At 38.2% G+C, this 12,833-nt stretch overlaps 1 protein-coding gene across 21 annotated transcripts in view; it reads right to left on the minus strand.

Annotated features, from left to right (window-relative positions):
• PCDH17 (protocadherin 17) overlaps positions 1-12,833 on the minus strand; it is a 105,479-nt gene that overhangs the window by 24,807 nt on the left and 67,839 nt on the right. For 9 of the 21 annotated variants that reach the window (XR_002888678.3, XR_002888680.3, XM_024104224.3 and 6 more), the window contains one exon: positions 7,196-7,279. The exons of 10 other annotated variants lie outside the window; for them this stretch is intronic. Coding sequence is in view for 7 of the 11 variants with exons in the window: in XM_024104224.3 (XP_023959992.1) it covers positions 7,196-7,279 (84 nt within the window). In the remaining 4 variants the exon portion in view is untranslated. Of the gene's footprint in view, positions 1-5,544; positions 5,714-7,195; positions 7,280-12,833 lie in introns of those variants that run through there. 2 more of the 21 variants (XR_010597760.1, XM_024104211.3) reach the window with 1 other exon arrangement.

A 12,833-nucleotide genomic window follows, 5' to 3' on the forward strand; every position in this document is an offset into this window, starting at 1 on the left:
GACAATTTTTGAGAGACAAACTGAATCATGAAGGGCTACAGTGGGGAACCTGAGGTCTTTGAGGATAGATTTATACATAGAGTTAAGATCCTTCTCAAATGCCACATGAAGATCTTCAAACACAGTAATGGACTAGGAGCTGAAATGCCTGATTTGCCAACCTAGGATTTAGAATTTTTTTGGTCAGCCCAATACCTAGACCCATCCACCAAAATCACAGAAAGGATTAAGTGTTTGGGACAGAGCAAAGAAAGACAATAAACATCTTTAGCCGTTTATTGTTATTCTTTCAGTGCTCACCAGCCATGCTGGGAGCTCTCTGAGCAAGTCCTTTCGACTTTGTTGTACAGCTACACATGAAGCTTACTTTTGTCTTTCCTCATTTACAGTCTTAAAAAGGGAAGCAAATTTCTATCTTGACTTCATTGAGAATACTTATATGCTTAAAAGTAGGCATGTGCTTATGTACCTTGCTGAATTGGGGCCTATAATAGTGACATTTTACATACAGAAAAGCTGTACTGGTGCAGAGCTGAATCTTACCTATCACAGTTTGGGCAAAGGTGAGTTTTGGGAAGGAGGAATCATAGAATCATAGACTATCAGGATTGGAAGGGACCTCAGGAGGTCATCTAGTCCAACCTCCTGCTCAAAGCAGGACCAATTCCCAACTAAATCATCCCAGCAAGGGCTTTGTCAAGCCAGGCCTTAAAAACCTCCAAGGAAGGAGATTCCACCACCTCCCTAGGTAAAGCATTCCAGTGCTTCACCACCCTCCTAGTGAAATAGTGTTTCCTAATATCCAACCTAGACCTCGCCCACTGCAACTTGAGACCATTGCTCCTTGTTCTGTCATCTGCCACCACTGAGAACAGCCGAGCTCCATTCTCTTTGGAACCCCCCCTCAGGTAGTTGAAAGCAGCTATCAAATCCCCCCTCATTCTTCTCTTCTGGAGACTAAACAATCCCAGTTCCCTCAGCCTCTCCTCATAAGTCATGTGCTCCAGACCCCTAATCATTTTTGTTGCCCTCCGCTGGATTCTTTCCAAAATTTCCACATCCTTCTTGTAGTGTGGGGCCCAAAACTGGACACAGTACTCCAGATGAGGCCTCACCAATGTCGCATAAAGGGGAACGATCACGTCCCTTGATCTGCTGGCAATGCCCCTACTTATACAGCCCAAAATGCCATTAGCCTTCTTGGCAACAAGAGCACACTGTTGACTCATATCCAGCTTCTCATCCACTGTGACCCCTAGGTCCTTTTCTGCAGAACTGCTACCTAGTAATTTGGTCCCTAGTCTGTAGCAGTGCATAGGATTCTTCGTCCTAAGTGCAGGACTCTGCACTTGTCCTTGTTGAACCTCATCAGGTTTCTTTTGGCCCAATCCTCCAATTTGTCTAGGTCCCTCTGTATCTGATCCCTACCCTCCAGCGTATCTACCACGCCTCCCAGTTTAGTGTTATCTGCAAACTTGCTGACAGTGCAGTCCACACCATTCTCCAGATCATTAATAAAGATATTAAACAAAACCGGCCCCAGGACCAACTCTTGGGGCACTCCGCTTGAAACCGGCTGCCAACTAGACATGGAGCCATTGATCACTACCCGTTGAGCCCGACGATCTAGCCAGCTTTCTATCCACCTTACAGTCCATTCATCCAGCCCATACTTCTTTAACTTGGCGGCAAGAATACTGTGGAAGACCGTATCAAAAGCTTTGCTAAAGTCAAGGAATAACACATCCACTGCTTTCCCCTCATCCACAGACCCAGTTATCTCCTCACAGAAGGCAATTAGATTAGTCAGGCATGACTTCCCCTTGGTGAATCCATGCTGACTGTTCCTGATCACTTTCCTCTCCTCTAAGTGTTTCATAATTGATTCCTTGAGGACCTGCTCCATGATTTTTCCAGGGACTGAGGTGAGGCTGACTGGCCTGTAGTTCCCCGGATCCTCCTTCTTCCCTTTTTTAAAGATGGGCACTACATTAACCTTTTTCCAGTCATCCTGTTTGACGGGTTGACTTAAAATAATGATGGCTGTTAGAAAGGCTTGCAGGGCTGGACAGTTAGAATAAGTCCTCGGGAAAGGGACTAGTTGCAGGGGCAGGTCAGGCAGGCAAAAGTAAAAGATAAAGTCAATTTATCACATCTCTCTGCAATTTATCATATTGAGATCAGCTTCACATATGGATATGTTAAACTCACAAGGATATTAGGGATATATATTATGGGGACAAAACTGTCATCCTACAAATGGATGAAAAATATTTAATTATGCTATTACTATACTGTAATTCTAAAATCACAAAGAAGCCATATCAATATTGGGAGTATGGGAATAAAGCTCACAACACTTGCATGACAGAACATAAGATACAAGGCTTGCTTTGACCCTGTATGCCTCCCACGCTGCAATCAAGTGCACTGACAACAAGCCAGAGGTGTTCACTGCATGAGCAGGTGAAAAAGGTGATTGTAAGAAGTGTGAAGACAATTCTGTATCCATAATACATTCATCCCAATGTGCAAGGACATCTGTTAAAATGCTTTCTCTTAACAAGCACCTTTAGAGATCCCTATGACAGCAGCTGAAGAATGATAAACAGAGGATAAATTAACAAGGAGCTATGAAGTGGCACAATGAAAGTGGAGAACATCTATTGTGAGGAACACAGACCATGAATAAAAGTGGTGATAACTGTAAGTAGCAAATAAATACTTTGAGGACTAGCTGTTACTCTCTGTTACATGGAGCAAAATATGCTTGAAGAGTTTCCAAACCTGTGATAGGATTAGGGTAACCAGATGAGAGGAAGAAAATATCGGGACACATTGAGGGGTGGGGGGGTGGGGGCTGCCAGCGGAGAAAAAAACAAAACAAAAAACGGAGTGCGAAATATCTGGCCAAATTGCGTCCCGACCAAACATTGGTCAGGACATGGGACAAACGCCTAAATATCGGGACAGTCTTGATTTTTATCGAGACGTCTGGTCACCCTAGATAGGATTTGCTGTGTTTTCCTTCTGCTTTAAGGGAGGCCTCTTAGTGGAATGTGGGAGCCATGGCTCTGTGCGGTGCATAGGAGTAGAGAAGGAAATGAGCAGAAGAGGGTAATGAGTATGCAGCCCTTTCTCTCTAGCATGGTCCTCTCAGTGCAAATCTACCTGGGAGTCACCCACCAAAATCACAGAAAGGGTCAAGAGTTTGGGACAGTACCCCTCCCCCCTCATTTATTTTACATACTCTTTCAGTGCTCACAAACAAAATTTTTCATTCAGGCCCTCATATTTTGCAGGTACTAGTGGTCTTGCTTGCAATTTGATTTGATCACATCACTACTCCCTTCAAATCTTGACCACACCTTTGTCAGCTTCTTGCACAAATGCCTCTGCCTTCTTCTATGCCCCCCTCCCATGACCTCCTTGAACTCATCTGAAAGACCACTACTCTGTCCACATTTAATTCTCTCTTGAAGACCTACATCTACTATCCTGTCTACAATTCTTAGCTGACTGCAATTCTTATTTGACTATATATATATATATATCCCTCTTGCATATATAAATACAAGTAAATACAGGTATATTATATATATAATATACTCCCTGTATTTATTTTTCCAGGCATTCAAGAATGGAAAGTTCTTGCCCAAGCAGCTCACGGTCTCAGGACAGATAGACAGATAGGACTGGCCATAATATATCTCCCTCTTTGTTCTTCTTCCCCTAACCTCTGTCTGCCTATCTATCTGTTCTGAGACTATGAGCTGCTTGGGCAAAAACTTTCCATTCTTGAATCCCTGGAAAAGTGCCCAGCACATCATGAGTGCTACCATAAACTAACTAATCAAAATGGGCTAAAATGTTCAAATGTAGGTTTGTGAGGTTAGTCAACTAAGTGTGTATTCAAGCACCTAATGAGGATTGAGGTGCCTAAATTTAGATTTAGGTTTCTACCTTTAGATACAAACATTTGAAGATTTTGGACTTAGATCCTAAATACTGACTTCCTAGCTCTTCTCATGGCAAGGTGGGAAAATATCCTTTGCAGACAATTCTGCTATCAAATATGAGCAAATCTGCAGAGCCAAACATCCAAATGGATTGTTTGTGTTTCTGTGGCATATAGAACTCAGCCTATTTTCATAATGAAATCTTATATAAAGGAGGTTTTATTTGTGATATCTGCTATTTCTCATACACATGTTTTCAGGAACACGGTTTTTAAATTTCTTGGATGACATGCTATAACTTGTCATGCCCAGTTGTGCAAATTTCTTGCAGAGTGATTTAACCCATGGTAATGAAACACCTTGCATCCACCAAGTAGCAGACAGGAAAGAAGAGCTAATTTAAAGAAACTTGCTTATAATCCTATCCCCTCCGTGAAGGTAGAGAGTATCACTGATGATGGAGATTGGCCTACAGGGCCCCTAATGGCATCCTCCAGACATGGAGAACAGCAAACAACCTCCTATCCATACGGGTACAAGGCAAGAAAGCAGCAAGAGCTGACAGAAAATCTGGGGCAGGACTGGCCATAAGGGTCTGAGGTACTTACATCTACTCAGAACATAAAGATATTAAAAATCAGATACCCAAATACTATGGGTCTGACAGCAAACAAACCAGAATATACACATAAGGCCCAATCCTACAATCCTGATTTGCGCAACAGTACCATTGACAATAATGGGAGCTTTGTTTGAATCTGGACTGCAAATTCCAACTCATCATTCTCTAGAATGCAAGACCCTCTGTTTCATAAACCTTGACTCACCAGTAATTTAGGTGCTATTTTTAAAATATAATTTTAAGTGACAAAAAGTATTTGTTTGTAAAAGGAAAGCACACTCATGAATGGAGCCCTTTAGGTAAGAACTTCAATGTGGAACAAATGTCAAGATAAGGCAAACTTTATACTTAATAACCTTGATTATACTTTTTTTTTTTTACATAAATAGAAAAACACCATTCACTAAAAAAGTTATTTATTCAGAGGTCATTCTGAAAAAATAAAGGCAAAAACCTAACCAAAAAACATTTACACATGCACACACAGTATACACAAACACACAGAGGCAGTAAATAGGATGTCTGAGATACACCTGCCTTACTTAAGGGCAAAATAATAATAAAAAAAACTAAAACAACTCCGCCCAAACATTTAGTGGTTACAGAAAATGGCCAATCCACCTTTTGAGTAAGTTGCTGCCTTTCCCGCCCTTCAATCACAAATCCCTGCAAGATCAGCTTATTGCTTTAATAAATGGCTGTGGTTAAGCACAGGTGGATTTTTTAAAACGGACTTCAAGCAAAAATAAAAGAAAATCCTATGCAATGCAAAGGCTAACAAAGAATGTTTCATTTCTGATAAAAGCTAAACAGCAATGCATTTCAGCACAACTCCCCCCCCCCATTTAGCTTTATCAAAAATACCCAGCAGGCATTTTTCTCCATTTAGCGTTATCAATAATAAATAATTAAAGCAAACACTGCATGTTAAATTCTGTCATATAAAACTGGGAGTAAATCTACCTTGAGAAAATGAATGGGCTGAATTTTCAGAGGTACTGAGCAACTACAATTCTCTTAGACCCCCTCAGAGTTGTAGTTGCTCTGCATCTCTCAAGAACTGGCTCAATGGGAGTTTTGCATGGGTAAAGAAAGCAGGATTTGGCTTCTATTGTCCAGGGCATCTGCAAGCCTAGAAAAAATTATAGATGAGGAACATGGAAAACAACTACAAAAAAGAAGGCAGTTTCTACTAGGTATAAGCTGATGATGATGACAAATGCTGTTATTTGTTAAAAATCATTTACTTTGTTTTCTTTTTCATTCCACTGTTTTACAAGCTATTTTCAAATTCAGAAAAAAAATGATGTGATGTGCTTTTGTTAGATGACATGGGTATAACAACAAAATGATATACTGATTTCTGTAGAGGTCACCTTTTTAATTAATTACTAGAAGCCCCCAAACCAGAAGAATATTCATCAAACATGGCAAAACCTGAACAGTTATTTCTTTACTTATGTTACTCTGCATATGATCATCACTTCCACTCTTTTCTTCTTTAATTACAGATTTAATAAATCAAAATTATTTCTAACCACCATAACGTGACATCAAGTGTGACAGTGAGTTGGCATATACATGTCAATTTCTTTCTCTTTCTCACACACACACACACACACACAAAATGGAAGAATAATGTTTCAAGCCCAATAAGTTTTGGTCAGATGCAGAAATCTTCACAGACAGACAGTGATTTGAGTGAATATCTTTCTTCTCTGAGCTGCTGGAGAAGCCTCTCCAGCTGATTTTTGTGTCTTGCAGTAAAGCAGATAATGACTAGATAAAGTATTTCATGTACTTTAGCAAAAACTGCCTTTTCAATAAATTTACTCTAGGCAGTAATGAGCTATATTGTGTGGTGGTTAATCTGCTCTAAAAAAAGTAGGAAGAAATTCTTCTGCCCGGCTCTCAGGTATTAAGTCCGTACATCTTTTATGTTGACAGTTCAGCTCCAGGCTATAAAACAGAAGAACCTGTTCTACATCTACTGTTTAAAACAAGCGCAGAAAACCTAAACCCCCATCAATCTGCTGTCTTAGTTTTACGACTTATCTGTGGCAAAAATGAATCATAAGAAAGATTTGTCCTGATTCCACAGACAGATCCATCAACCTGCTGGTGCTTGTGAACCATACAATTCCTACAGAGATTGGTGGTAATGGTAGACTTGCAGTATTAAATGTGTTGAAGTGTTGAACTACGGATATTCACATCTGATAAATTTCAGTGAAAGTCTGCAGTAAGAGCATGTCCAGAAAACGTACACACACACACACAGATAAATTTTCATTTCTTTCATACCTCTACAATCTCTGCATTGCATACCATCTTTTATAAAGCTCTGTCAGGACTAATGCAAATATAATAAGGCAGAGTGATTTAACTTTGAATATTATTCAAATGAAATTTTGGTTCAACTCTTCTGGAATATAAAATGCATACAAATCTGCAGTCTTCTTCTTCATCATGTTACTTGTAAGCCCTTTAAGAAATAATACAGTCTTATCAAGTTCTGAGCCATAGCCTTAAAAAACCCTAGGAAGATTTATAATCTTACATGTAAAATTCTGATCACAAGAGAAGACAGCTAGCAGATGAAGTATTTGCTCACCTGGCAGAAGCAGATCAACAGACTGAAGTCTACTTGTGATGGTGTGTAGGGTGAGGATAGCAAAGGAAAGCAAAGTCGGGAATGCTTGAAAAATAAAATATTTTTAGTTAACAAGTAGAAAAATAAAATGTTGGGAAAAGGGTCCGTATCAATTCTGAATCCCTCTCCCCAAATGGTCTCTGCTTTTGTATAAAACAACCTTTTTGAATGACCATCTCTAAGAGTAGGGCAGCAGTGTCACAGAAATGCATGAGGCCTCCAGTTAAGGACTAATGGCCAATCCTGGTTAGGCCCTACTCAGGAAAAACTCCCATTGAAGTCAATGGGTAAATTATTCTATGTGCAAATGATAGTGGGAATGTCATAGTGGTGATGCAAATAGTTTCAGATAATACTGTGTTGGCTCTGTTCGTATCTTTCAGTACTCCATTTTGGCTATACCATGGCTTACTATTGACAGCAACTTCAAGGTAGTAATCTAGTAATAGTCAAAGCCAGAAATTAGCCGCTAATGAGAGGAAAAAAATGGGACCCACTCTCTCAAGTAAAAGGTGGTTTATTGCCTTTGCTCTAATGTCTGAGGCGTGTGGGGGACGTCTGAAAGGTGACATTTAAAAAAAAAAGTTTGAGTATAGTTTAATGGCATTTATCCCACAAAGATTGGGAACAACTGTCCAATCTATTGATTATTTAAATATTTGTAAAGAAAGTAAAAACAATTAATTATATAAGCTAATAGAAAAAAAAAAACTTCTCATGCAAAGTAATTGCAGTTTTTTTGACCTGATATCAAATTCATTTAATCTACTTTATGAAATTGCTTGAGGAAACATTCAGCTGTTTTCTGAAAGATTGACTTGGGGATTACTGAAGCTGTATAATTGTTCAAATGATCAGACTTAAAAAGAAACACTTTGTTTTACATTAATCTTACTGAAATGGGCAATGAATTTGAGAAATAGATTGCTGTCTAAAAGTCTTGCCAAAAAAATGTCTAGCTGAGAGCAACTGTAGCTCCTTTTAATTTTTTTTTTATTTTAAACAATCTCATTTTCTTACTTTCAATCTTTATTCAACATCTGTTGTTTCCCCCTCCTCTGTAACATAATTATGCAGAATTCCAGCGCAAAACAGGTTGAGTAGTTAATAACAGGCAGCTTAAACATTTTTTCGCACTGTTGCCCTGCAGATGTTTCTTTCGTTTTCTTCTTTTTTTTTTTTCTTTTTTTTTTTGGCTTCATGTTTAATTTGTGTATGTTTCTGTCCCGCTCTTAAAGTGTGCTCTCACAACATATGGAAGCACCTGAAAGTAAGTCTGGGATATGCACATGTTTATAAAGCTACTATTATGATATTCAGCACATCAAAGAGCAGAGTGAAACGCATGTTATTTGTTTTGTTGAAGCAAAAGCAATTAATCTATGAGTCATCTTGTTACCACACTCAAATTGATACTCCAGTGAGTTTTCCAGAGCTTTTAAAGAGATTCTTTATGTAGGTCCACCGTCTTTCAGTATTCATAAATGTTCTCTTTTCTCCAAACAGGCTTATTTTTGCCTTCCTAAATTTGACATAAAACCACTATATATCTTAAAAGTAGTCATGCTTCTATGATAAATACTTCTCATTTTGTAATACTTCATTTCAGTAAGTAGCACTTGACATTCAACCTAAAAAAAAGGTGGAAAATGTTACACTGACAAATGTTTGCTCTGTCTAAAAAGGTCCTCTGAAACACACAGCTCCTCCATGCAAACAGAGAGTGCTATAACATGCTCCATTTTCCATGAATTTTCAAAGAGATCATTTATTAGGATGAATAAGGGGTCCTAATTCCAATGCACAAGTGAAAAATATGTTGTGACAAGTAGGAGCTAACTAAGAAAAACAACAAAATGGTCTAATTAATCTTCACTTTATCCATATTAGAATAAAAGGGTAAAAACAATGAAGGAGCGACTGAAGTCGTATTCAAAAGAAGATACTAGATAGAAATAGTTAGGAGGGTTCTCATCTTACATATGATGGATCACAAGTGAATAAAATGCAGCGGATTCTGGGAAAATGTGTGCTAGAGCAATTCGATACTCCTATCTTCAGTTCTTAGTAAATATCTCAACTGACATTATCCAGTGAATTCTGAATTATTGTAAACAAGATGGATCCAAATAATTCTTAATAATTTAAAATAGAATATTTTATCCACAGGGTTATGAATTAATAGTTCATCAAGTTTGTGCTCTCAGGACTGAGAAAGGCTTTTTATGTTGTAATAGGGTTTTTTTTTATATATTATCACAGATTGTTATACAGTATGTGTGGACACCTCTGTGTATTCTCTCCATATTTCTTGGCAAGCTGTTATACAAAATGTTGATTTTAATCTTCTTCCGGTTTGCTCTGCAGTGCGCAATTTTTATTCCGACGCTGAGTTCCACTGATAGTTTATGTTACAGTGGGAAGAGATACTATCCCTTATTAATAGAACAGAATATCATTTGCAGGCCCCTTTCTGTTTTTTCACAAAAGATTGCCTTATAATTTTTATTTTTAGTTTTTTAGTGCTGAAGACAAAAAACTTAATTTCCTAGTATTCCTAGTTAGCATCTGCTCTTTAAAGAAGGTCATAAAATAGTGTGCAGCTCCTAACCTTCAGGCTTTTCAGTAAAAGAGAAATCATGATATTCCAGTAGCAGAGTCAGGTGTAGATGAATAAAAGAATGCTTTTGAACTAAATATGAACAGAAAATATTTCAGAAAGCTTAATATCTTTTCTTTGGGCAAAATTACATTTAGGAGACAGAGTTACAGATTATCAGATTATTCTCCCCACCCCCCTTTTTTTTTTGTTCTCCTGAAAGACGTCTGGTTTTTTCCCCCAAGCAGAAGGTTAAAAATAATTTTGAAATGAAAAACCTCAGATTTTAAATCTCTTTTTGTGATAAGGTAAGGAGATGCATTTGATTTTTTTTTAAATGGCACCTAGTTCTAGAATCTGCTCTAATAATGAAAGATGACGTGTGTAGTTTTTGTAAATGTGGCCTGTAAAGTTAGTCATAAATATGTGCATATTTAACATGGACATTTCTTTTGTAATGTAAAATTTTACTTTGGAAAAAAATACTATTTCTGTGCAGAGGTTCTTCTGCATATGCTTGAGACAAATCTCTTTACAGTTTTGCTTTTAATTTTTGTAGTTACAAAAAAACCCTTTTGTTCCACACCATCCTCACCTGCTCTCAACAAAGGAATCAAAGCAGAAGAGGCAGTTTAGAAACAGAGAGAAAATGCCACAAAATGTTAAAAGAAACTAAAAGACAACACCCCACATCTGGCACATCCTGCAACTACCTGAGAAGACTGTGAAGGAAGACTAGTTTGTACTAACTGCCACATATCAGTGTATTGTTAGTTATTGTGCACTCATGTGTGCATAGAAAATTGGGAATCTTGAACTGATCCAGACAGGTTGTAAGTCGCAGGAAGACTTTTGAACCTAACAGTGCGTAAAAAATGACAACAACATTTTCAATACTAATACAAGAAACTATTTTATATGAGATTGCTACAACTGTGATATTGTTTATAGGAAAGTCTTTCTGCCACATTATTACAGTTTGTTTGGATGAAAAAGGAATGCATACTGTATTGTAGCACTGTAAATTACACCCTGCTCGCTTAGCTTCAAACAACCTTTTCACCACACCATACAAACATCTGAGGTTTCAGTGTTTCCTGGTGGGAATTCTACAGAACTAAACAGATTTTTACAGGGAATTATGTTGTGATTTAATTTAATTTTTCATGACATTTAGCCCATAACCCTTTATGTTGATCTGAAAAAAGATGCAGAATTATATTTTAAATTATTATTATTATCAGAATCGTTATCAAAGAAAAGAAGAATGATATACAATAGCATTACGGACATATTATCTGTTGCACATTCGAGTACTCTGCAGAGCAGATTATGTCATTTCTTAAAAAAAAGTAAAGAAAAGACATAATAAGCCATATATATATATAATCATCATTATCTTTGAATATGGCTACAAAAAAAAGGGGGAAATAATTTAAAACTTTTCCTTTCAGTGTTAAAATAAAATGGCACACTGACAGTACACGCTGGATTGTGATTAATCACCCTGTCTTCTCAGATTTTATATATGAATTCAGAGGAAAGTTATTTCTGAGTTAAAGAAGAAAATCTTACATATAAATTTAATCCAAGGATTTGTTTTTGTTTTTTTTTCTTTCACAAAAATTACAGACCTTGTAAGTGCTACTCATGTCTACACATTCCGGCCACATGCACTACAGTGCAACATCACTTTCTGACTTCTACCAAGATATGATAGCTGTGAGATGAAAGTACCACACATTCTTTTGCAGGGAAAGAATTTGCTGGGTTTTTAAAAATGACATCATCAAGTCGATAAGCCTGAAATCAGACCTACCAGCATATGTGTGAATGTATGCACATTGCCAACTTGCCGATCTGTTACGTTCTTGTGAGAAGTTTAAGAAGATCTAAGACAGTGGTTTCCATCCTCTTTTGCTGAAGCCTCTATTTGTTGTGGATTAGCAGATGGCCACTCAACGTGCCCCTCACACTATTTCCTCCTGCCAGAGATACCACTAACTTTCTTTTCTTTCTCTCCTCTCTCTCCTCCTTTTCTGTCTTCTCTTTTCCTGTTTGCCATTCTCTTCCTTCCACCATTTTCCTTTCTTAGGGCTTGTCTGCACTTACCGGGGTTTCAATGCATGGCGACAGATGCATCAGCAGTCAATTTAGCGGGTCTAGTGAAGACCTGCTAATTGACCACTGATCGCTCTTCCGTCAACTCCTGTACTCCACCTGAACAAGAAGCGCAAGGGGAGTCAATGGGAGAGTGTCTCCATTCGACATCACGTAGTGTGAACCCTGTGGTAAGTAGATCTAAGTACATCAACTTCAGCTACATTATTCATGTAGCTGAAGTTGCATAACTTAGATCGGGGTTGGCAACCTTTCAGAAGTGGTGTGCCGAGTCTTCATTTATTCACTCTAATTTAAGGTTTCACATACCAGTAATACATTTTAACGTTTTTAGAAGGTCTCTTTCTATAAGTCTATAATATATAACTAAACTATTGTTGTATGTAAAGTAAATAAGGTTTTTAAAATGTTTAAGAAGCTTCATTTAAAATTAAATTAAAATGCAGAGCCCCCGGACCGGTGGCCAGGGCCTGGGCAGTGTGAGTGCCACTGAAAATCAGCTCGCGTGCCACCTTTGGCATGCGTGCCATAGGTTGCCTACCCCGACTTAGATCGATTGCCCCCCGTAGTGTAGATAAGGCCTCAGTCTTTACAACATTTCTACATGTTTTGTCTGATTCACCTCCTCATTCCTAATCTCCTGCTGTCTGGGAGGTCTGAGCCCTCTCCCAATTCCTTCACTCATACACAGACTATATGCTGCTGGGAGAGCAGTATCTATTTGTGCAACAGGGGCAAAAAAAAGTTTGACTTGTGGGATGCTGCCTGTGCCTGCAATCTTGTATACACGCTATTGCAATCAGCTATTGCAGTCAACTACATTAAGGGTCACAAGGAACAGGCGCAGAGAAAGAGGATTCTGGCTTTCAGAGAGCCACC

This window comes from Chrysemys picta, chromosome 1 (genome assembly GCF_011386835.1).
Source record: "Chrysemys picta bellii isolate R12L10 chromosome 1, ASM1138683v2, whole genome shotgun sequence".
Classification (NCBI taxonomy): Eukaryota; Metazoa; Chordata; order Testudines; family Emydidae; genus Chrysemys; species Chrysemys picta.